General features: G+C 36.3%; 1 gene segment (V, D, J or C); it reads left to right on the top strand.

Moving 5' to 3' along the window:
- Nucleotides 1-6,786: 6,786 nt before the first annotated feature.
- On the top strand, nt 6,787-7,646 carry LOC114636262. The segment is given in 2 exon segments: nt 6,787-7,093; nt 7,300-7,646. Coding segments are annotated over 2 exon segments (396 nt in total).
- Nucleotides 7,647-27,402: the final 19,756 nt, after the last annotated feature.

Below are 27,402 nucleotides of genomic sequence, written 5' to 3'. Positions count from 1 at the left end.
TTATATTATATTATATTATATTATATTATATTATATTATATTATATTTATATTTATACATACATCCAGATCTACAGAATAAAATAACAGGAAAATTTCAACCTAAGGAGATGGACTAGATTCAGAAAAACTAGAAGAATAAATGTCCTTGACAAGTAAAGTCAAAAGAGAGGAAAGATACACACATATATATATATATACCGTGAATACTACCACCACCACATAAGCAAAACAGAAACATTTCTAACTGACAGCTCTCAACCTCAGTGGTCACAACTTCCCTATTAAAAAAAACACAGACTAACACATTAGATTTGAAAATAGGATCCGTCTTTCTCCTGCATCCAAGAAATACACATTAACATCAAGGATAAACATCTCATGGTAAAATAATGGAAAAAAATTGCTCTAAGAAAAATATACCTAAGAGGGAATCTTGTATAGCTAATTCAATATCTGAGAAAATAGACTTTAACTGTAACTAATTGAAGGAGATAGGGAAGAACACTTAAAAGTCATCAAAGAAAAAAATCCGTCAAGAGTATATTTAAATTCTTACCAGTTACTAGGACAACCAAGTACATAAAAGAAACATTATTAAGCTTAAATCACATATTTAAACCTACTCTTTAAGAGTCTGAGACTTTAATATCTCCCTTTTATCAGTGGATAAATCAGCCAGACAAAAACTAAGCAGTAATACTAGATCTAAGAGATGTCATAAAGCAAATGAACCTAATAGACATTTAATAAACTTTTCACTCAAACCACAAATACTCAAATATGCCTTCTGCTTAGCTACTCATGGTACTTACTCCAAAACTGATGAGATAATTAGACACAAAGCAAAATACAACATATACAAAAATTTGAAGTAACACCCTGCAAATCTGACTGGCCCAGATTAGAACTGGATATCATCAACACAAGAGTCAACAATAATTTTATAAACTCATAGGAACCTAACAATTTAGTACTGAGTGAAAAAGAGATGAAGATAGAAACAAAAGGCTTTCTAGAATTGATTGCAAAAGAATATACAATATATTCAATCCTATAGAACAAAATGAAGGATATTCTAAGGAGCAAGTTCATAGCACTGTCAACACACACAAATAATTGGAGACATTATATACAAGTAACTTAAAAGCACACCCTAAAGTTCTATAAGTAAATGAAGAAATCATACCCCAAAGGAGTAAATCTATGAAAAGATCAAATAAAGGACTGAAATAAGTAAAATAGAAAAAATAGACAAACAAAAAATCAAGAATTAATGGAACAAAGAGTTGATCCTTTGAGAAAGTTCACTAAGATTGACAAAGAGTTATCCAAATAACTAAAAGCTAGAGAGACTATGTAAATTAAAGAAATTATAAAGAAAAGGGGAAACATAAAAGCAAGCATCAAGAAAACTCAATGATTCACAATACCACACTTTAAAAACATATACTTCACCAAATCAGAAAATTTAAAGGCAATGATTAGTTTTCTGAGTACATACAATCCCAGACCAGATAAGCAATTTAACCCACCATATAACCACCAGAGTAATAGAAGCAATAACTAAACGTCTTCCAACATTCTCGCACCCCCAAAAAAATTTAAGCCAAGATGATCAAGAATTGTATTCAAGGAGGAGTTAATGCTGATACTTTTCAAATTATTCCACAAAATAGAAACAGAAGGAACATATCCCAATTCATTTTATGAGGCCATTGTTATCCTGATTTCTAAGCCATGTAAAGACCAAACAAACAAATTTCAGAACAATTTCCCTTATGGAGGAGGATGGATACAATTTTTGCAAACTGAAACCAAAACTCATCTAAAAGATCATCCACCATAATCATGTGGGCTTCATTCCAGAGACGCAAGGATGGTTCATCATATGCAAATCAATAAGTATAATCTATCATATAAGTAATCTAAAATGCACACAAAAAAAAAACATGACCATCCTATGAGCTACAAAAAAGGCTCTTGACAAGATCTAAAACTTCTTCTTGATAAAAGATCTGCAGTAGTTAGGAATATAGAAGACATTACTCAATATAATAATGGTAATTTACAGTAAGTACAGAAACAACATTAACTTAAAAGGAGAGAAAGTAAATGCAATTCTACTAAAATCAGGAACAAATCAAGGTTATTCACTGTCTCCCTATGTATTTAATATTGTACTTGAAGATTGAGTTATTGAACATAGTAGTTGAATTTTTAGCAAGAGCAATAAAACAACTGAAGGAGATCCAGGTTATATAAATTTGAAAGGATGCAGTCAAAATATTTTATAATTTACAGATGATATGATATTTTTCATAATGACAATAAAAATTCCAATGTGATAGAGTTGGTAAAAAAATTCAGCAATGTAGATGGATATAAAATTAACTCACAAAACCCAGTATCTCTCATACACAATGACAAATGGGCTGAGGAGGAAATGAGGTGAAGAAAACATTTCACAGTAGCCTCAAATAATGTAAAATATCTTGGTATAAGTAAACAAGTAAGTGACACTGAAGAAGTACATTGGAGATAAGAGCATATGCAAAGATCTCCATGCACTTGTATTAGAAGGATTAAAATAGTAAAGTTAGCAACTCTACAGAAACAATCAACAGACTCAATGCAATCCTCATCAAAATTTCAACACAATTCTTCATAGATCTTGAAAACACAAAAACAATTGGATAAATGAAGCAATCATGAATAACAAAAGAAATTCTGAAGGTTCCCTACCTCTGATCTAAAGTTGTAGTGCAAAGTTACAATAATAAGACCAGTATAGTAACAGCAGATCAGACAAGTATTGAATTAAAAATGCTGACAAAATTTCCCACATCTAGGGATGTCTTAATTTTTGATAAAGAAGCCAGAAATGTACACACACAAAAAAAGACAACTTATTCAAGAAATTGTACTGGTTAAACTGGAATCCCACATGTAGATGAAAGCAAAGAGATCTATACATATCACCGTCACCAAATCTAATTAAAATAGATAATAAAAATATCAACATAAAACCAAATAAGCTGAATCTGATAGAAGAGAAAATGGAGAATATCTGTGAACTTACTGGCACAGGAAAAGACATTCTGACATGAACACTATTAGCATGGACATTAAGATCAATGATTACTAACGGGACCTCATGATATAGAGAAAAGATATGTATTACAGAAGACATCATCATTTGAAGACAGTGGCAGATAACAGATGGTCACACCCAAAATGTATAAATAAAAAAAAAAACACCAAAATCTACTTATCAACAAAACAACAACAACAAAAAAAACCCAAGTAACCCAATTAAGAAATTGGGGTACAAATCTAAACAAAATTCTCAGAATAAAAATCTAAGATTTTCAGAAAAATAAAAAGCAAAGATATCTCAGGAACAATTAATATGTGTTTATATTCTACTCAGAAACTACAATTTGAATCTACCTTTAGATTCCATCTTACAACTGTCAGAATGGCTAAGATCAATCAAACATATGGTATCTAATGTTGAATAGTCTGTAAATTCTCATGTATTTATGATGGGACTGCAAACTATGGGAAATCAATGTGGAACTTCCTCAGGAAGTTGGGAATCAATCTGCTTCAAATTTTAGCTATATCACTCTTGGGCATGTACCCTAATGTCATTTCATTCTATCACATGAACATCTGCTCACCTATGTTTACTGCTGCTCTATTTATAATGGCCAGAAATTGGAAATTTTCTCAATGCCCCAGAACTGGACAATAGATAAAGAAGTTATGTTATCTTTACACAGTGAAGTATTATTCAACCATTAAAATAATGAAGTAATGAGATTCTGAGGAAAGTACATGGAACTGAAAACGATCATCCTTGGTGATGTATCCAAGAACCAGAAAGGCAAATATATGTATTAGCTTACATATAGATATTATTTTACACCAATCCTAATCAAGATCCATTTATACCAATCCGTAGAACCACAGAGGTTAGATATAGAGTAAGAGACTGGGTATACTGGATGTGTAGATAGACAGATCTTCTTAGGGAATAGAAACAAAATAGATGTAATAGATTTATTCTGTGAGTGGAAATGGATCAGCATATTCATATGAGGAGGGGTCAGGAAGATGGGGATGAGGTAGGAAATACAGGGAGAGATGGAAGACACAGCCAAAGCTAAGGGCCATTGAGAGGTACTATGGGAGCCTAACACAATATAATCTTCCACCAATATATACATATATGAAGGCAATCTAAATGACATCAGCAAAAGTATGAGGAACACAGATCCCCAGCTTGTCATCTCTAGTCATCAAATGAAATTAATTATACTAGGATTAGGCTACATTTAATTGAGTTGTTGGGCATAATTGCCCAATGGGAACTCCCAAACAGCCTACACTGTTTCCAAGATGGTAGGTTGCTATCTGAAAACATAGCTAAGCCCCATTTCTGAAAACAACATCCACACATATTCTAGGACATGGATGTATTGAGCAGGTGTCTTTACCTCTATATGCTATTTTCTTTGGTACGTAAAGGTACTCTCTAATAATAATTTTAAAAGAAAGGTAAGCACCAAGTCAGACTCATACCCTTTAATCCAAAATGTATTCTTGTCTGTGAGATATGCTAATATAATGATAGCACAAAAGTCATGGGAGTAAACAATCTATATTTGATTTTCCTGAAGGCCTACTTCATATGATGTGACTACTACTCAGTGCTGTTTTTGTGATTCAAAATCAGGGTTGAAATACCTCAAAACTCTATACTAAAATTATATGCTATTTTAAAAAAAACAAAAAAACAAAAAAGCATATATTTGTACTTCATATATACAACAAGATTCCCAGTTTATTGTTTGTATACATTGCTGAGTGTATGAGGAAGTTTTTCTATTTTGCATGTCTCTGTTTTCCACTTTTTTGTCTGTTTGTTTTGGCCAATTACATTTTGTTTATTGTTCTATTGTATTATATTTATTATTATTCTACTATATATTATTCATTATTAAATATTATTGCCTGGAAGACTTTTATTTTTTACTTATTGAAAGAAAGCAGGCAGATCCTGATGGAAGGAGTAACAAGGAGGAGCTGGGAAGAACAGAAGTATTGGAAAATATAATCAGAATATATTATGTGCAAAAAAATCAGTTTGCAATAAAAGAATAAAAGAAAGAAGTACAGGAAGAAAGAAAGGAAAGAAAACAAAGAAAAGACAAAATAGAGGCCAAAGAAAGACAGACAAAAAGAAAGAGAGGAAGGAAGGAAATGTCCTTGATACATTCATTTATGCATGTGCTTCTCTACTAATAATTGCAGATGCAGAATGTGCCCTAATATTATAAGCATGCTGTTTCACTTTATAGTCTTTTTATCTAATAATCAGTATGTGGTAATTTCACACATCTGCTTGTATTGAAAGTCTGCATTAGGCCAGTCGCTAGTCACTCCATTATCTCGAAGGAATCTTCCTAAATTTGCTCACCAAGTATGATTTACTAGTTTGATTGTTATCCTTTTGGAATTAGGGAAATAATCTTAATGTATTTATCCATCCTATTTCTCAACTTCTCATGCCAATCATGCACAAACCTTTTTTCCTGAAGTATCTGGCTATTTACTTACTTGTTATATGTGTTCAACTGTAATCCCTCCAAAGATCTCCCAATGTGGAAGTCCCATTCTAGTTTCTTAGATAAATGTATACTCAACGTCAAAAAGACAAATGAAAAAGTTGGAAGTTACAATTCATAATTGAGGAAGGAATGTGGCAAATATATATGATGGAAGATACTGATTCAGTCATTATAAGTTTTTCCAGGTCCATACATTTTCCAAAATTTTCATAATTTCATGAGTCTTCATACCTAGGTTAATTCCATTGTACCAACGTACTACATTTCACTTATCGATTTATCTTGTGGTATACATGGAAATTTATTCCATTTTCTAGCTATTGTGAATAGAGCTGCAAAATACATGCATGTGCTTTTATTTCTGTTGTAGGCTAGAAAGTTATTTAGGTATAAACAGTAATGGCATAGCTGGGAAATGTAGTCGTGGTATTGCTAGCTGTTTTATTAAAGGGCACGCTGGTAGCATAGTTATTGCATTCCCACCAGCACTGAACTGGGGCTCCTCTTTATTCCTCTCCTCATTGCTCAAGAGTCTTGATCATCTATGTTGTAGTTATTAAGGCTTTTCAAAAGTTCATACATAGTTTTTATATAATCCATACATTCTAGTTTGGTATATAGACCAAGTGACAGGAACAGTTGTTTCTTTAAATGGAACTGATGAAAACTTCTCACATAGTCTAGACTGTCTCACAGCTGTGGTCTTTTAATAGAATGAAAACATGTACTATGAAAGGAATTAGTTTGAATATTCTAGAAATACACATGTGACTCTCTTCACCACTCTTGTTGGAAAGACAAGCAAGATGTACTATTTAGCATTTATTGGGAATATGCTGAAGAGTATCCTGATATGTCAACTTCTGAAAGTCTCTACTCTGGCAGATTGTAAACTTTTATAAAGATTACATTCCTCCCTCTGGAGAAATATGTCTTTATATGTAATCTAGAACTTCTTACCTCTTTTTCATTAAATCTCATTAGTATGACATAACTTTATTTTTACATGTTATGTTTCATGGAATATCCATACATTTACAGATGCCTCTGTACATATTTTAATATACCTGGAGTAAGGTAAGGCCATATATATGAAATGATCTTCATTCTAAACTACAGACTGTATTCCCCAGATTTTCTTATTCTGTGCTATTTATTTATCCATGTAAATAGGAGCCAATCCTCCTTTAAACCTCAACATTGCCTCAGGTTACTAGCAAGGAGATAAATATTCTAAGGTACTAGGAGCCTGCTGTTCTGACCAGGTCTTTATTACAAACAATATGAAGTCATTATGATTTGCGTAAGTATTTCATAATTCTAGTGTTCCTGCCTCTTAGAGTTTTATAAGAAGGTCTTTCTCAGGGTTGTGTCATGATCCACATAAACTCAGGGAAAGCTCAAAGATGATATTCACACCTCAATTCCTTGGACTTATGTTTTTCTGGATTTCAGGTATGACTGTTGCGCATGGCAATAAAGTCATAATATTATTTAAGTAGGAAAATTTCTTGCTTTATTTGGAAGCCAGCATCACATGGGACTTGACTTCCTACTTGAAGAAATTGAAACATTGAAAGTGTTTTATTTTTCTTAATAGGTTAGAAGTGAATTTCATGTATAATGTTGTGTCCTACTTTATTTAATTTCTACTTTTCCAGCCTCCAGAGGTTACATTGTAATAACTCAGTCTCCAGCGACTCTGTATGTAACTCCAGGAGAGAGAGTCAGTCTTTCCTGCAGGGCCAGCCAGAGTGTTGGCACAAACCTAAACTGGCATCAGCAAAAATCAAATGAGTCTCCAAGGCTTCTCATTAAGTATGCTTCCCAGTCCATCTCTGGGATCCCGTCCAGGTTCAGTGGCAGTGGATCAGGTACAGATTTCACTCTCAGCATCAATAGTGTGGAGCCTGAAGATGCTGGAATTTATTACTGTCAACAGAGTGACAACTGGCCACCCACGGTGATACAGACCATAGCAAAAACCACCAGGAAAGGAGAAGTGTGAGGCTGGGCTGCTTTAGCTCTTTGTGCTGGTGCCTCAGCCTTCTTCAAAATGCTTCACAGATGGAGCCAGGTGTGAGGTTTACAGAAATATGTGAACTGAAGAAGTCTCAATGTTCCCCTTGACTTTGAATTCTCTTCACTCTATGTCAGCAGTAGAATGCATAGCCTAGAATTGTCCTTGAATAATGAGACAATCTTCTTGCAATGTACTGAAACCTGAGAAAATCTCATCATAGATTCACAGAAGGAATGATTGATGTTTCCATCCCCTAATAGTTGGAAATTTAGATGAGTCATTGCTTGAACCCATAGCACAAAATTTACTCCTGTCCCCCAAAAGACTAGAGAGCTCTGCTTTAGAGAATATTGGGTCTGTTACAATGTTCCTTCTGCATATTTTATAGTAAGTGGACAATTCTTGAATATAAAGTATTTTTCATGTTCATGTATTTGTATAAATTGTCCAATAGAATTTAGTAAAAATTACAAATTCCTTGAACAAATGTTAACAGTTACTAGTTAACAAGCAAAAAATAATTTTTAAACAACAAAACTATGTTTGTCAAATGAAGTTTCCATAAATCTATGAACTTATTTTGAATCATTGTCAGTTAAATGGGTATCAAAATGAAGGTGCTTTTACAAACAATGAAATCATGGATGATATCTTAGCATTGTGATTCACTTTTATTACCACAGAATTTTATGGAAATAGATGAAGCTTTAAGTTTAGCATTTAATTTGATAAACATGAGTGAAATATTTGTAGGTGCCAGGACAAAGTATTTGAAATAAAATCATGGTGGTAAATTTTCCTAAGTATGAAATGAAATGTGACATATCTCGATGATTTTTTTGAAATTGTCAAACAATAATAAGTATTTTATTCTTTTTCTATTTTTTCAAATTAATTTTTTATTGGATATTTTATTGAAACACAAGGAGGGGTCATCTGCAGACTGCTCTACCTAGGTACCCATCTCATGTGTAGTCACACACGCTGGTGTGGATGCCAGGAAGTACATACTGACAGGAGCCTGATATAGCTGTCTCCTTAGATGTCTTCCAGAGCCTGACATATACAGAGGCAGAAGCTCACAGCTAACCATTGAACTGATCATCGGGTTTCCAATGGAGAAGTTAGAGAGAAGACTGAAGAAGCTGAAGGAGTTTGCAGGCCTATGGGGAGAGCAACAATACCAGCCAAACATAGTTCACAGTGTCCAAATCTCTTGATGATTTAACAAGTAGAAAGAATATTCCTTGGTCCCATGTAGGCTGTATTTCCCAGTGTAGGGGAATTCGAGGGCAGGGAGATGGGAGTGGGTGTATGGGTGAGTTTTTGGAGGCACAAGCTCATAGAAGCAGGAGGAGGGTGAATGGGACAGGGCGTTTCTGGGTGTGGGGGAAAAATGAGATAATATTTGAAATGTAAATAAAATATCCAATAAAAAAAAGAGAAAGAACATTGCAGAAAAGAATCTTCAATCCTTAAATAAAAGAGCCTTCTTAAAGGATTGCGTATAATAGGGTAAAGGTTACCAGTAAAAAGGTAAATATGTAAATGTTATTACAAATTTAAATTTTGATGGAGTGTGATAGTTTATGTCTCTGAACAGAGCATTTGGGATTTGGAGGCAGGAATATTTCCATAATTTCAAGTCCATTCAGGTTTTCATATCAAGATCCAGGCCAACCAAGGCTACATAGTAAGAACTTGTGTCAAAAACAAAGACAAAATAAGTTAAAACATAATTTGTTTAAAAATTTTTATTTTCTTTCCAAATTTAAAATCGAAAAATAACTTAATGTGTGTCTGTGTCTGTGTTGGTTTGTGTGTGTGTGTTTGTGTGTGTGTGTAATGTCTGTGTAAAACAGGTAGTCAACCATAAGTAGGCTTATAGACTTCAGAGGACTGATGATAACTTTTTCTATCATTCTTCATTTTTAAGTTTTGAGGCAGGGTCTTCTATTAAGTTTAGAATTTTCCATTGTCTAGAACAGCTCATCAGAGATAATACTTTGATCTCCATTTCTTCAGGCTCAATTGATGGAGCTATAGTTAAGTGTGGATAAACCTGAGTTTTATGTGAGTTTTGAGAATTTAACTTGAGTTCTCATTTACTGTCTATACTGTCTCTATACTGTCTCTGTGCCCTCTGGTTAGTCTGGATAAAGGTTTATCTATCTTGTTGATTTTCTCAAAGAACCAGCTCCTGGTTTTGTTGATACTTTGTATAGTTCTTTTTGTTTCTACTTAGTTGATTTCATCCCTGAGTTTAATTATTTCCCGTTGCCTATTCCTCTTGGGTGTATTTGCCTCTTTTTGTTCTAGAGTTTTCAGTTGTGCCATCAAGTTTCTAGTGTATGCTGTTTCCAGTTTCTTTTGGCAGACTCTTAGAACTATGAGTTTTCCCCTTGGCACTGCTTTCTTTGTGTCCCATAAGTTTGGTATAACAAGACTTCATTTTCATTAAATTCTAAAACGTCTTTAATTTCTTTATTTCTTTCTTGACCAAGTCATTGAGTAGAGCATTGTTCAGTTTCCACATGTATGTGGGCTTCCATTGTTTTTATTATTATTAAAGATCAGCCTTAGTCTGAGGTGATCTGATATGATGCAAGGGATTATTTCAATATTTGTGTATCTGTTGAGGCCTGCTTTGTGACCAGTTATATAGTCTATTTTGGAGAATGTTTCATGAGGTGTTGAGAAAAAGGTATATTTTTTGTATACATTAAATCCATTTGGTTCATAAGTTCCATTAATTTCACTCTGAATCTGTTTAGTTTCTGTTTCCATTATCTGTCCATTGTTGAGAGTAGGGTGTTGAAATCCCCCACTATTATTTTGTGAGGTGCAATGTGTGCTTTGAGTTTTTGTAAAGTTTCTTTTATGAATGTGGATGACCTTGAATTTGGCACACAGATGTTCAGAATTGAGAATTCATCTTGGTAGACTTGTCTTTTATGAGTATGAAGTGTCCTTCTTTACCATTTTTGATAACTTATGGTTGAAACTCAATTTTATTCAAAATTAGAATGGCTACTCCAGCTTGTTTCATGGAACCATTTGCTTGGAAAATTGTTTTCCATGCTTTTATTCTGAGGAAGTGTCTGTCTTTGTTCCTGAGGTGCACTTCTTGTATGCAGCAAAATTCTGGGTTTGGCTTATGTATCCAGTCTGTTAGTCTACATCTTTTTGTTGGGGAATTGAGTCCATTGATGTTATGAGATATTAAGGAAAAGTGATTGTTTCTTCCTGTTATTTTAGTTATTAGAGGTGGAATTACATTTGTGTAGGTATCTTCTTTTGCTGTTGTTGGAAGATTACTTCCTTGATTTTTCTTGGTTGTATTTTTCCTTGTTGCATTGCAGTTTTCCATCTATTATCCTTTGTAGGGCTATATTTGTGGGAAGATATTGTGAAAATTTGGTTTTGTCATGGAATATCTTGGTTTCTTTATCTATAGTGATTGAGAGTTTTCCTGGGTATAGTAGTCTTGGCTGGTATTTGTGTTCTCTTAGGGTCTATTTTATATCACTCCAGGATCTTCTGGCTTTTTTAGTTTCTGATGAGAAGTCTTGTGTAATTCTTATAGGTCTGCCTTTATATGTTACTTGACCTTTTCCCCTTAATGCTACTAGCATTTTGTTTGTTTGTTTTGTGCATTTGATGTGTTGATTATTATGTGACAGGAGGAATTTCTTTTCTGGTATAATCTATTTGGAATTCAGTAGGCTTCTTGTGTGTTTATCAGCATCTCTTTCTTTAGGGTAGGAAAGATTTCCTCTAAAATTTTGTTGAAGATATTTACTGGCCCTTTAAATTTGGAGTCTTCACTGTCGTCTATACCTATTATCCTTAGGTTTGGTCTTCTCATTGTGTCCTGGATTTCCTGGATGTTTTGGGTTTGGAGCAAAACACATTTTATATTTTCTTTGACAGTTGTGTCAATGTTTTCCATAGTATCTTCTGCACCTGAGATTCTCTCTTCTATGTCTTGTATTCTGTTGGTGATGCTTGATTCTATGACTCCTGATTTCATTTCTTAGTTTTCTATCTCCAGTGTAGTCTGCCTTTGAGATTTCTTTATTGTTTCTACTTCCATTTTTAGATTCTGGATGGTTTTGTTTAATTCCTTTACCTGTTTGTTTGCGTTTTCTTGTAACTCTTTAAAGGAATTTTGTGTTCTCTTAAAGGGATTTTACCTCTTTACCTGTGTTATCTTGTATTTCTTTAAGGGAGTTGTTTATGTCCTTCTTAAAGTCCTCTATCACCACCATGAGAAGACATTTTAAATCTGAATCCTGCTTTTCCAGAGTGACAGGATGTCCAGGCCTTACTATGGTGGGAGAACTTGGTTCTGATGATGCCAGGTAACTCTGGTTTCTGTTGCTTATATTCTTGCAATATCTTTTGCCATCTGGTTAACTCTAGTGCTACCTCCACTCAGTGTCTCTGACTGGAGACTGTCTTTCCAGTTATCTTGCTGTGTCATAACTCCTCAGAGTCCATCTGTCTCTGTGATCCTGTGATCCTATGCTCCTGGGTAGAAGACCTCCTGGGAATGAGGCGGCCTCTGGGATCCTGAAATCCTTCTGCTCTGAGTACAATGGCTCCTTCCCTGCACTGGGTGCAGTGGTTCCTCAGTTGCCCTGAATGCAATGGTTCCTCTGCTGCTCTGAGAGCAGTGGTTCTACCAGTGCTCTAAGATGATTCAGGACATGGTGTCTTCACAGCAGCAGACCAGCTAGATGTTTCTATAGATACTTTTTAAACACATGTTTCACAAAATTTTTCCTCACTATTGACAATAGAGAGATAGATGATTCTGCCCATTATTACTGTGCTGAATTACCAGGGTACCACAATGTTACTTCCCTACACGAAAACCTTTAGAGCAAGGTATGAGCCATAGTCCCTTACAAAAAGTCAAAATTCCTCTGAAGAGCTTTTAAAATTTTTTGTTCTTTTTAAAAAAGTCCTTCCAACATTAGTGTTCATTTAATATAAATGAATAGTAATTTGGAGGAAAATAGTAAATGTTAATGAATGTTCTGAGTGGTTATAAGTAGTGTGTTTGTCATAGACTGTAAGAATATGCATTGTTCTCCTTGTCTCAGGAAGTCTAGTAAAAGATTATTGGCAGGACTAAAATCTGATCAGAATGTGATTGGTTGTTCCCATAGCGTCCATTCCACTATCACACCAATGAGTATGACTTCCCACATCACCTATTATAATATTTTGGGTTGACAACTGGGTGAGACTGAGCATAGTTTTTCATCTCCAGCACCTTCCAACAGTGTGAAATCTAGTTAGTGGGGATGAGAGATTCAGGAAAGACCTAACTTGATATATTCTTGCTCAGGAGCTTTGTCAGAAATATTAGTGCTTTATCTATGACATTCAGAGGAAAGTAGTGCTGAGACAGAGCATCACCTAGACATGTCTCACTTCTGTACAAAAACACATATGGCTTGTTTTTTCTTATATGTTAACTACAAGTTCCTGTCATTATTCTTAACCTCATTTTTAGCCAAATAATATGTTAACTGTGTATAACTGATATTTACTGTATTACCTTTATATACTCAGTCCTATCACCTAGCTAAAGTATTGAAATTCTTATCTTCCTTGAATGAAAATCTCAGGCTAATCTGAATTCTACCTGTGAAAAAAGAAAAATGTTCTATATTAGTGCATCTCAAGCTGGGAATGAGGGAAGCATGATTTTTCATATAAGAGTGTTATTATTTTTGACTTATAGAGATATATGTCTGAGTAACACAGCTTTTGAGAAAACATGGAGTCATCTTTGCATCCGTGTTGTCACTTACTGCTCTTTCCTGTTTCTATTACAAAATATCAGAGCATATATAATTTATAAAGAAAGGCTTTTAAACCAATGTTCTATATTCTGAAAATAAACAATCAGAGTTTGCCATCATCTTACCCAGGTTTAGGTGTTTTTTTTTTTTTTGGTTTTTTTTTTGTTTTTTTTTACTATATCACTTTTCTGTACTATGGGTCTGAGTAATTTTGTCCCTATAATCCTTTATAGTTTTACATTTATATGCATACAAAAAAATTTGTTTTTAGACATTGAAACGCAGTATTCCAACCCATATCTAACTACCCTCTGCTGAGGTACTTGCTATAGATTTGCAGAAGAGGGAGCTGATCCTTTCCACTACGTACCTACTGGTAACCATAACTGGATCCAAACAGTAGTCCAAATCCAATGAAGCATTGCAGACACTCTCAAGCTTTGGGTTGAGACCACTTTGAGTGTCAAATGACCCTTTCACAGGGATCATTGATGATCATAAGAAATTTAAGATATATGCATTACAATTCATAAGAGTAGCAAAGTTACAGTTATCAAGTAGGAATTTTAAATAATTTTGTACTTTGGAGTCACCAGAACTTGAAGAACTATATTAAAGTGTTAGAGAATTAGGATGGTTGAGAACCTATGGTCCAACTGAAAGCATCAGTTAAACACCATAGGTCATACAACCCAAACAAAAATCCTGATTCTGAGGAAGGCACTTGGATGCAAGAGGGCAGCTTGATAGATATAGTAGATGAATGGGGAAGATAATAATCAAAATTTTTTATATGACCACATGAGACTTTGAAAAACCTAGTAAAAGTTTTAAATGTTAAGGCATTCCACAAGTTAGCATTTGGAGGCCTGGTCAGTCTTGTCCCAACTTTCTTGGTTAAGGTATTGTTTGTCTAATATAGGTTCATATTTTAGAAGCCTAGCACCCATTATTGTGCAACTAAAGGGGGATGCAAATTTAAGAGTAAATTTCCATTAATATGCAGTTAATTGAATGCGGCAAGGAATAGTAACTCTGTAATTATAGCTAATAAATTTGACTCTGATTTATGCAAAGAAATCACATATTAAACAGGAAAAAAGAGGGTTTTTTTGGTATTATATGTGTGTATTGTGTAAATTTGTGCTTACCTGAATGATTGTTTTACAAGTGTATGCATGTAAATTTTTGGGCCCAAATTTGATATTTGGAGTTGTCCTTTGTCATTCTTACCCCTTATTAATTGCAGCACGGGATCTCAATCAAATCCCGAACTATGTGTTATGGATTACTTTGTAGCCAGTTTAGACTGGCTTTTTTTAATGCTCGAATGACAGGTGTGCCATCCCAAAAAGTGCTGATACGAATGCTAGGAATCCAAACTCTGCTCTTCACGGTTGCGTGGCAAGTACTTTATAATTGTTGATTTTTTTCCTCATGCACAATCTAGTGACTTTACAATCTTGGAACTGCTTCCACAAACAGGAATAAAGTGTGTAGCATATAATAATGTATCACTTTAAAATTTTCAGTGGTAAATAAACTCAATACATATGTTCAAAGTCCTAACCATAGAAAATCCCAAACATTAATGTTATTCACATTTATTATATAAACATCTATAATTTATCATATCACTTATGTTTTACACAGGCTAGTATCATTTTGATGCAAATCTCCGTTATTTGCAAGCAGGAAACCCTGAAGTTCCATTTACAGTATGGTTGGAATCCATTTCACAGATGAACCATGTATTTCTATGGCACTAGCAAAGATTCTTAAATATTTATGATAAAGAGAGAAATATTTGAAAAAATAAAACCAATGATTTAATATCACTTGGAAATCTAGTAAGTATTTATGTTTATATGTATAACAGTGTGTAGCAGGAAGAGTCCAGAAACTCTGACCTGTGGCTTACAGAGGCCCATTATATGCAACAGTAATTTCTGTGCTTAATAACTCCTAAAGCGTTCCTGACACCCAAAGACAAATGATGATGAAATACATGACCAGAACAACCAATCAGATTGTGCCACCTACATGGGGCCCAAGTGGAAGGTATAAATTAGTATACAGTTCCTGCAATAAACATGTTTGCTTTTGCCACTTGCATGACTCCCAGAATCTGTTTTGTTGACTGTGAGCCTTCTTACTCCCACCCAAGGGTCTTTGTCAGGGTTGCAAGCAACATCAGTGTTAGTATATTATATGTATATAGTTATTCTGTACATACAGTAGTGGTGATGGGAACCAATTATTGGTTAATTGCTTAGAATTTTCAAGAAGAACAAACAGAAGGCAGGCAGATAGAAAGAAATGAAAAAAGGGATGAGAAAATGAAAGAGTAAAGGAGTGGAATATACTTAAAAGAAAAAATAAAAATTTCAAATAGTAGATATATATCTACAATAAAATAATAACAAGATTATGTTTATTATTACAGAATTATTTGAATCCAGCATATTACTGTGACCAATCTCTGAAATGTGACACACTCAATGAATTTTTTTTTTGCAAAATATCTAATGGTGGGCACCGTGCATGAAGAGCCTCTGTGAGTGAGATCTTTGGAGATAGCCAACTTTCTTGCTCAACTGCCATGCATACACTCTGGTACACCTTCCAACAAACTTTATGTTTCTAACAGGCCTGTTATTTGAAAGAAATTAAATCTTAATAGGTTTTATGAGTGAAGAAAATTGATTCTGTTTACTATGATTATACTGAATAATTTTTAAAACCTATTTTAAGTTTTTTTTATTGTCTGTTGTTAATCTCAGCTTTCCCAGAGAAGACACAGTTTAAGTGGTGTGGCTTAGGACTCTCATAACAACAGGGGGTTGGGGGGCTCAGTCTCAGCTGTTTTGCTGTTATTCATCTCAGGGAAAAACAGAAATAGGAAAAATGATTCCAAGACATTCTTTCTTAAGGAAGGTGCCAGAGAGAACTCAGTGATTTTCTTCCTACTATCCATCAGCCTGAGAGATGTCTGTGAAAAAAAAAAACCTTCTATAAATGGTGCCCAACTTAAAGCAATTGGAACCCAACCTTACATATCCTTAGAACCTGAATAAAAGGTGCTTGTTGGCATCCTCAAGATTTTTCATAGTTGAGAACATTAAAGGGCATAGGAAGACATATAACCAGTGAGTCTAAGAAAAAAATGCATAATGCAGCTGACACACAATATCTCCAGCTTCATCTCAAATGGTCATGATAGTAAGTGAAAAGGCCATCAAGTGACATTCACTGGGTTTTGAGAACTCCTTTTTCTCTATTTTTTTCTATCTTGAATATGTCTAATATTATGGATCTATTTAAACGAATTTTCCTGTTTCACTTTTTCTTCTTTTGAAGAGTATCTGCAACATTTTATAAATGACATAGTATATTAAAACACTCTTCTATTTAGGGCCTTGAGGAAGTTGGTTGTGAACCAATGTGAGTGTGAACTTCAGATCTTCAATGTCTCTTGTCACTTTGATGTGAAGGATCTGAGTGCTTGAACCTTCTTCATGCTAAATAAGAAGCACCTTGTCCTTTGGTTACTAGTACTCTTCAGTCATCAAGACATAGACCACAATCGAGGCACTAGGTACTTGATATTAAAATTAGCAACACCTTCTTATAGGTGATGCATTTTTCCTCTGAGGAATCCCATCGATTTACGTATCTTTGTGGATTAGAAAATTTAGATGCCATGGAAGTTGAACCAGAAGTCCAAGAGTTAGATCATAGATGGACCATAGTAGTATTTGCTCTAAGACAATGAAGTGTGCTAGAAAATGTGCTGAAAGGACTGATTTAGAGTGGTGAAAGACTGTAGCTCAAGTGTGGGTATGGGTTCTCTTGGGCTGAGTTGTGGTTCCCATGTCTGCAGACCCAGGCAGCTGGAACCACAACTCAGAAGGCAGAAGTGCGGGAAATTGACTGTGTTTACTCCATGCAGTGCTGGGCAGGCATCAGTCTGTAAGAAGTTGCAGAACTCCACTTCGGACATGGGGAGATCCCAGTCTGCAGTCCAGTAGGGGTAGAGCTCCTGGGTTGAGTGTCTCCAGGCCTAGGTGGCTGACCAGAGATTGGCTGGTCTAAGCCCTTAGGGTCCCAGGTGCCTCTGGGAGGCCACAGAAGGACTGAGGTGGGGGACTTATGGGTTGGACTGGCCCACAGATGAAAGGGGCAAGGAAGAGAAGCTCCAGCAACACCCTGCAGGGTGGATGAGACTCTTGGTCAAGTTGACTTGCTTGGCGGGGCCAGGGATGGCTTGACAAGCTTGCTTGAGTTGGCAGGCCTCCATGGGTAGAATGTAGAGAAATCCTCTGGCAGGAGATTAGGCAGTGGCTCATTAGTTGAATGTCCCCTCTAAAAACCTCCATGCGTGGCCCCACGTACGAGAGGAAGTCCATGGTTTTAAAAGGTTTATTGTCATGGTGGAAAGTGGATGAAGCTGTACCCCATGGTCTCAGTGTGGGCCTGAGGTTAAATATCTTTTGCAAGGAGGAGGGTCTGGTAAGAAAATTCTTAATTGGCTACAACCTCTGGCCTTTAGGTATCTCATTAATATGGAGTTCTCTTGAGGCTCTGAGGCCAATAGTCATGCCCTCTACCTGTGCTACATTACCGAAGGCCACAAACCTTTTTTTGTGAGGGGCTGTGGGTGGCTGAAGCTAAGTGAAAGGTACCAGGGCCCAGGAGCAAGGCCAAACTCCTACCATCCCATTAGGGTATCTGGGGTTCAAAGCCTTCACTTGACCAGGTACCCAGCAGCCTCTCACAGCCCATTGTCCCACAACATTCTATCCATTTTATATTGTCTTGTATTCAAGAGTAACTATAGAATGTTCTGAAAATGCAGCTTCATGAAGGTGGTAAAGTTAGAGGTAGCTACCTGAAAGAACCTAGGCATTGAGTCAGTGCATCCACAAAGCACATGTGTTCCAAGTTAGGTCAAACATTCCACGTAATAAGACAGGAAGTAGTCGTCTATGTTGAGTGCTTCAGGTGTGGGTCAATTATAGCATACACAGAGACTGTAATCCACCAGCTGCATTGTTGAGCTGGTACTGGGTAACAATGAGTTCACTTCTGCCTCCATGTAGAGAACAAATCCAGTTCATATAATTTTTATGTGTGTGAGTGTTCTGGATTAGACTTTTATTAAACTGTGAAATAAATTAGCATTTTATTGCATTTATTGGCATGACTTTATTGCTTAATCAAAGCATGCATATATGGTGTCGTGCATGAAATATATTAATTTTAGTGGGTAGAATTAGTGCTAGATTAAAATTTGTATCTCAATTGCATATAAATACACCTTTGATATATCCTTGAATAGAAACAATGTGACCACATACTTCAGATTTACTCTCATCATTAGTTTTTCAGATTAATCAGTTTATTAATCTATCCACATGCCCATTCATTCTGACACCTCTCCTGCATCTGCCATCATCTTGAGGACATGGTTAGGTGTCAGTTTCACCCTGTAAAATCTGTCTCCTAAAGAATGGTTGTCTGTACATGAAGACTTTTCACATTCAACCATTTATGGAAACTCACACTATGCCTGGACAATAGTATGTATATAATTCCCATGTATAACATCTTCCTTTACTTCCTTATAACTCTCTTTCATCACACAGCTTGGGTCCTTCTGTCCTAAACTTAGACTAATATATATATATATATATATATATATATATCCTCTTTAATATTTAGAAATGATATGGTGCCCATAGCATGTGCAAGTGTGGGATCTATTGTACATTTAAGGACATGAATAATTATTTCTGAGAGAATACTCATATACATTTAATAAAAATAGCTTGTGTTAAAAGAGGGAAGAAGTCACATGCCATAGTCTGAAGACTCACAGGAACATTGGATATAGGTATAATTGCAGATGAATCTAGCAGGGCAGCTCATATGCATAGAAAGAGGAGAGAAAACACATTACATTGTCTGGCTTGTTGGAAGCATTTCTTGAGTTGCTAAGCTGTCATAAATAATTAAAATCAGATTGTTTACCTGAAAAGATCATTTATTTATGAAAAACTCTGTATTTATTTACAAAAAAAATACCTTCTAGTATTATTCTGTTACTCGTTTGGGAATCACCATGAACAAGACACTGCAAGGTGAGTTCTGGTGCTCAGTCCAAGGGGATATATCTAAAAGAAGCTTTTGTACCCAAAGCTCAGAGAACATTTAAGAAAAGTAAGTGGAAAGACTGATATAGAGACAGGATCAGGGAATTTGCTGTGAGATTGTGTCGACTAGTAACAGCACAGGCTATACCTATAACATCTCAACATCATGACTACTAAAATGTGAGTTGAACCTGGGATGTCAGGAGCCATAATAGGACAAGCTAATAATTAGCAGTTGATCATCCTGAATTGCTTGCCTCGGATTATTATCTGCGACAAATGTACCACATCAGCAAGGCTATGCTGGGCATATTTTAGGAAAGATCCTGCTATTAATATTCTTTTCCTATTATTATTATTATTATTGTTATTATTAAACATATATAACAATCACTAAGCAATAGCACTCCCCTTTGGAGCAGATCTCTGCAGACCCACAAAGATATACTGCCTTGTAGTGTTGCTATAAAGACAAATGGAAGACTTCTTAAGTCTTAATGATGATCCTATAAGAATTCCTAAAATCATATCAATGATTAATAAGCTCTTTTATAGTGGGAATGCTATTAAGTCCCTTTCTGATATTCAAAACTGCAATGAAAACTCTGCCAGTCTCCCAAGTGTCATCAGTTAACAGCACTTAGGTAGTAACCAGACTCTCTCCTGCTCAGAGCACATTCCAAGGTGGTTGTAAAACAATTAACCAAAGGTCACTAAAAGGGAACTCATGATCTATTATAGGTGCTAGGACAGAAGAGAAAGTATTGCCTGGATTTATCTATACAAAACTTCACTAATTTCTTAGTTATAGTTTTAAACCTTCAGTGAACCTGTCGAGCTAGACAAGTGATGGATGTTTAGCCAGATAATTACTCCTAATGGATATGAATGTAAACATTCTCGATTGTAAACTTCTATTTCAATTTCTGATTTTAATTTTGGTGTGAACTTGTGATGAACTTAGTAACATGTGATCAGGTACTCCAAATGATGTATAAGACAAAGGGATGTTCGTTAGCTGTCACTTCACTTCTTTCTCTCTCTCTCCCACTCTCCCACTCTCTCTCTCTCTCTCTCTCTCTCTCTCTCTCTCTCTCTCTCTCCCTTCTTCCTTCTTCCCTGCTTAGAATCTCTCTACTTAGAATTTTTCCTTTGTTAGAATTTTTTCCTTTTCCCCACTTAGAACTTTCCCACTTTCCCCCTTAGATAACTTTCATAGGAAACTTATTACACTTAGCAATAAACTATAATAAATTCTTTAAGTGTCTTCTCTTCCTGTGACCTCAAACCAACAGACCTAAGTTAGAGCCTAGCAGCACCTGCAGAGAGAGTACTAAGGTTATTTGCCTAATTCCCTGCTGTCCCTGGGTGGAGGTGCTAGTGGCCAGAAACTGCAGTTTCTGGCCTCAGAGGATCAAAGAGATTGCAGGTCAGCTACAGTAGCCTAGTAAGTAAACTTTAGTAAGGTAGAGAAGTAAACCTTATTATACAGCAACCTTAAATACCTCCTTTTTTTTCTTTTTTTTAAAATTTTATTGGATGTTTTATTTACATTTCATATGTTGTCCCCTTACCCCATCCCCCACCCACCCAGGAACCCCCTATCCCCTCACCCCTCCTCCTTCTTCTCTGTGGATGTAACCTCTATCTACCCCCCCCACTCCCACCTCCCCACCCTCAAGATTCCCACCCCCTGGGGCGTCCAGCCTTCATGAGGTCAAGGTTCTCTTCTTCCACCTATGCCCAGCAGGGCCCTCCACTCTTAAGTATTCAGCTGAAGCCCTGGATCCCTCCCTAAGTGCTCCCAGGCTGGTGGTTTAGACCCTGGGAGCTGTGGTTGGTTGGTAATGTTGCTCTCCTCATGGTGCCGCAAATCCTTTCAGCTCCTTCAGTCTTCACTCTAACTCCTCCATTGAGAACCCCATTATCAGTTCAATGGCTAGTTGTGAGCATCTGCCTCTGAATATGTCAGACTCTTGAAGACCTCTGAGGAGACATCCATATCAGGCTCTTATCAGCATGCACTTCCTGACTTCCACATCAGCATCTACCTTTGGTGACTGCACATGGGATGGATACTCAGGTGGAATGGTCTTCAGACAGCCCCTCCTTCAGTTTCTGTCCCTCACTTTGTCTCCATATTTGCTCCCTTGAGTATTTTGTTGCTCCTTCTAAGAAGGACCGAATCACCCTCACTTGGTCTTCCTTCTTCGGGGGGGTGGGGGGGTGGCGCACGCCAGTAATCCCAGCACTTGGGTGGCAGAGGCAGGCGGATTTCTGAGTTCGAGAGTTCAAGGCTAGCCTGGTCTACAGAGTGAGTTCCAGGACAGCCAGGGCTACACAGAGAAACCCTGTCTTGTAAAACAAAAAAAAAAAAAAACAAACAAACAAGTACTTCATAATTTCGCCGAGCGGTGGTGGCACACGCCTTTAATCCCAGCACTTGGGAGGCAGAGGCAGGCGGATTTCAGAGTTCAAGGCCAGCCTGGTCTACAGAGTGAGTTCCAGGTCAGCCAGGGCTACACAGAGAGACCCTATCTCAAAAAACCAAAAAAAAAAAAAGACTTAAATACCTCCTAAGATCAAGTCTTACCCCCTCCGACGCTCTTCCAATTCCCAACCCCTCGGCTGCCTCAAGAAGAACCGACTGACCGGAGGAGAAGAAAGATCACCTTCTCCCACCAAGCTGGGGCTGGCTCCCGGCACTGGGAGGCACCAATGAACGTTACAATCAGAATGGGCAAAAGTACTTGAGGCTTTACATTTATAAAATCTATAGAGTAGCTGCTAAAGGTCAGCAGAAAGATGCTCCACACTAGGGAATAGCACAGCACAAAAATTGATTGTCCAGTTTGTAAAAGTCATCCCTGAAAACCTACATGCACTTAATGTTATATGGACTTAACATGGAGTTATATTTACAAGTTTGAGTATAAGTGTGTATGCAAATATGTAAGTCCATAAAAACAATTAATGGGAAAAAAGGCATGAATTTGAAAGAGAGCACTGACATGTATTTGGTGCCAGTTGGAATATGGAAAGGTAAGAGAAGATTTTGTAATAAAAATTCAGGCTAAAAGACATAGAAAAAAAATCTGAAGTAGCTGCATGGCCACAATAACATGTTGACCTAGCTTTGAAAGGTCAATAGAACCAACTATGTACTGTCTAGAATGGTACCATATCTGAAACACCCTGACATAGGGAAAACATAACAAGGAAATTACGTAGAACACGATAGAAATCAAAATAATGTTCATCTCATAAACAGTTGTTTTTTTCTGTTGTTGAAAGAGAAGCACATCCCCTGAAAATAAACATTGACTTCATTTCAGGCAGAGACATAAGAGAACCACAGATGTGTAATGAGCTACTGACCTTATGAGTCCTGAAGCTCTACCTACCACTTGCTGATTTGCGTGTACCCAAAGAATAGCCCACAGACATGAGGACTTCTTCATAGTCATGTCACACACTGTTCTGGAGTCAGCCTCATACAGATCACACAGAGACATGAGTGTGCCCACTCACCTCCTGGGGTTGCTGCTGCTGTGGCTTACAGGTAAGGAAGACAGCACTGGAAATTTATTTATCTGGTTGTAGTCAGTGATGCTTGGTCTCAGTGAAAATCTTCTTGCAACAGAATTAATCATATAGGGATTTACTTTCAATTTTCTAATCTTAGATATCAGATGTGACATACAGATGACTCAGTCTCCAGCTTCCATATCTTCATCTGTGGGAGAAAGTGTTACCATCACATGTCGAGCAAGTGAGGACATTTACAGAGTTTTACACTAGTATCAACAGAAACTAGGGAAATCTCCTCAGATACTGTTCTATAACTCAAACAGCTTGGCAGATGATGTGTTCAGTGGCAGTGGATCTGGAACACAGTATTCTCTCAAGATCAAAAGCCTGCAGTCTGGAGATGTTGCAACTTATTACTGCTGAGAGTGTTTATTTTAGCTATGGCTTAAATGTCAATGTGATGTTTTTATATTGGGATCACAGAAACTTTTATGTGTACTAAATCTCTAGCCCTTTCCCCAGGCATAATATTCAAACAAGGGAATGATTCTCATGACTCAGAAAACAAAACAATAAGAAAAACAAAAGAAAACAAAAAAAAACCTAACTTGTTCTTGAGTAATAGAGTTATTGAAACAGTTGAACTTCATTCTACAGAGTTGTCAGCACACACACACACACACACACACACACACACACACACACACTCATACCCTGCAAGGTAGAAGCATTTCAGCAAGAAAATTTTTATCTGTATATAGGAAATATAACTGGGAAAGGAGTCTGATGAGAAAGTTTAGTGATTAAGAACATTGACTCTACTTATAGAACATCTGGGTTTTGAGTCCCAACATGCACATGACCCCTAGATCTTAATAATTCTAATTCAAGGAATTTTTTTAACCACTCTCCTATCCTCTGAGTGAGAGGAATCCAGTCAGTGTCCAGAAGGGTAAAAAAGCTGCAAACAAGTGAGAACAAAACTCAGTTTTAATTGACTTCATCAACCTGCATCAGACTTGAGGAGTCTGGTATCAGGTAGTATAATCCCAACAAACTTATACATGGTATAGTTTGGAAAAAAAGTTTCGTGATATAATATAATCCCTGGTATACAAAGAAGAAATTTTACATAGAAAGTCAACCTAGGGTATATGTCATTCTTTCCAAGTTGAGTTTTAGAGATAAGCTACCTGTACCATCTTAAGATCTGAAGGAAGACTCTGGCATATTCTTGATCTTACTAATAATATGGATGTCATTCATTCAGCCATTGCTGATCCTGGTTGTTAGAACTCAAGGGCAACCCCATAGGAAGACCAACAGTACCAACTAACCTGAACCCCTGGGAGCTCCCAAGCCTAAGCCACCGCATCCAAACAGCCTGCATGGACTGGTCCATGGCCCTCAGTACATATGCAGCAGAGGACTGCCTTGTCTGTCTTTAGTGGAAGAGGATGTGCCTAACTTGTAGAGACTTATGTTCCAGGGAAGGGGGATGTGGTGGTAAGGGGGTGAGGTGGGGAGAGGTTGAAGGTGGTGGTGTCACAGTTGGGAGCACCATCTCAGAGGTAAATGGGAGTCGAGTGAAGAACTCTTGGAGGGGGATTGGGATGGGGGCACCATTTGGAATTTAAATAAATAAAACAGTTTTTAAATGATTAGAAGAGAGAGAAATTAAAAAGGTCATGCAAAAACTATACACATTTACTCTTTATATTTAATGCTTAGAAAGAACACACACACACAATTGCCTCCCAGACTGGCTACTTCAAACTTATTCAACTGCAACATTCTTTAAAGAAACATTTTTTTTTCTATTATGGAGTGGTAAAGAATAGTCATTCTCACAAAGGTTGTGTATTTTGTATTAATACCATCTATCCATATATCTTCAAAATGCTACTTGGTAATGTTAGAACATTTTATTGTTCAAATGATTGTTGGATCACACTAATTTGTCTATATTTAGGAAAAATGTTCATCATAGATTAATCTAAAAGTTTCAGAGATATCCTACATGTCAGTAGTCCCTATTCATGAACAGTGCCTACCAATATCAGCATCTGTCATTTCAGATGTAAACTTGTCAGCATCAACGGGCCCACACTGGTACACCATTATTATTCAGAATGCAGAGCTTATCTTATGACTCTGTCTTGGGTTTACATAACATGACTTTTAACACATGTGTAATGAGAAATATTTTTCATTATAGTTTCATATGTCTTGTTTCAGTATCTTCTGAGCCCTGATCATTTTATTGTTCTTTTCTCCTAATAACTAATGTTTAATAATTATTTTATTGTTTCTATAGTTTATACTTTCTCAGCATTTTATGAAGTTTTAAGTTAATGTAACAATGTACCCCAATGGAAGAGTTAGGGGAGGGACTGAAGGGGCTGAAGGGGATTGAAACTCCATAGGAAGAACAAGTATATCAACTAATTGGACCACCCAGAGCACCCAGGGACTAAACCACCAATCAAAGAGTACACATGGAGGGACCCACGGCAGCAGCTGCTTGTGTAGCAGAGAGTTGCTTTATCTGGCATCAATGGGAGGGGAGGCTCTTGGTCATATGGAGGTTGATACCACAGCATAAGGCAATACTAGAGTGATGAGGTCAGAATGGGTGAGTGGGTGGCAGAGCACCCTCATAGAGGCAAAGTGATGGGGGATTGGATGGGGGTTTGTGGAGGAGAAACAGGGAAGGGGAATAACATTTGAAATGTATAATAAGCAAAAAAAAATAGAGTTTTCATTTTGTCTTTTCTGGTTGATATTGTTGCTTTCATGCACGATCAGTCCCCCAACCCCTCGTTTCTTCTTTTTCCTGAGTGGTATCTCATGACTGGTTACCTTACATCATATTCATCCATTACCCTATTGAAAATCATCATATTTAATCTTATGACTTGATAATTCAAATAAATTTATTATTTGAAAAATACTCTGTATATTTATTCTAAATGTGGAAATAAGGTTTCAAATTGGAAATATTTCATCACCTGTGTGTAAATACAAAAGGTGAATTATTTGTTATTTGACTGATGATGCAGCATGTAGAATAGTAAAAAATGCTATATATTTGAAAGGTTATTAGGGTCTACAGTAGTACTGGCTAGTTTCATGTCAACTTGACATATGCTAGAGGTTTTTGAGTAAAGGAAATCACAATTTAAAAACTTTCTTCATAAAATTGGCCTGTAGCTAACATTTTGCATTACTGTCTTATGTGGGAGGGACCATGACATTGTGGGTAGAGCCACCCTTGGGCAGTTTGTCCTGGGTGTTGATAGAAATTAGACTGAATAAGTTATGAGCAACAAGCTAATGAGAATATTGCATCATGGCCTCTGCATCATCTCCTATATCCATGCTCCTGCCCTGCTTTAGTTTTGCTATGAACTTCCTCAGATCATCTGAGATATGTAATGTGAAGTAAGCCATTTCCTTTTCAAGTTGCTTCGACTATGGTGTTCATCATACCAATAAAAACCCTAAGGAGGACAACAGTATATAAAGATCTCAAAAAAGAAAGGAAGAAAGAAATAATGAAAAAAAAGAGAGAGAAAGATCAAAAGGAAAACAATCCATTTAAAAAGTAGGGCATAGAGGTTAACAGAGTATTGTCAGAAGAAATAAAAAATGACTAAGAGGTATTTTAAAAGTATTCACCATTCTTAGCCATTATAGAAATGCAAGTTAAAACTTCTGTATTATTTCATATTACCCAAGTCAGACTGGCTATTTAAGAAAACTAAAGACTTAAAATTCTGGCAAGGATGTGGAGAATGGAATGTTACCATTCTCTGTTGGAGAGATTGCACTTAATGCTGCCATTGTGGAAATCCTTGTGGCAGTTCATTAAAAACTAAAGTTAGATCTGTCACAGTAACCAACTCTGCCACTTCTAGGAACTTACCAAAAGGAATATGTTTCCTACTACAGATCATCTGTGATCACATGATCATCTGTGTTCAGGGTTTCTCTATTCACAATAGCTAGGATGTGGAAACATTCTAGATGTCCATCAACTGATAAATGGATAATGAAAAATGGTTTCCTCTGTCATATTCATAATGTATATTGTTCTCATTAGTACAAGGTAACTTAAAATAAGGTATATGTAAAGTCACATATATGTTATAATGAATTTACAAAATAACAAACGTATTTACATAACCATTGTAACTAAGACATCAATATCAAACATAAGCAATTTTTAAATCA

Source organism: Grammomys surdaster, unplaced genomic scaffold (assembly GCF_004785775.1).
Source record: "Grammomys surdaster isolate TR1022 unplaced genomic scaffold, NIH_TR_1.0 123249, whole genome shotgun sequence".
NCBI classification, from domain to species: Eukaryota; Metazoa; Chordata; class Mammalia; order Rodentia; family Muridae; genus Grammomys; species Grammomys surdaster.
This window is presented reverse-complemented; position numbering and strand designations above follow the sequence as displayed.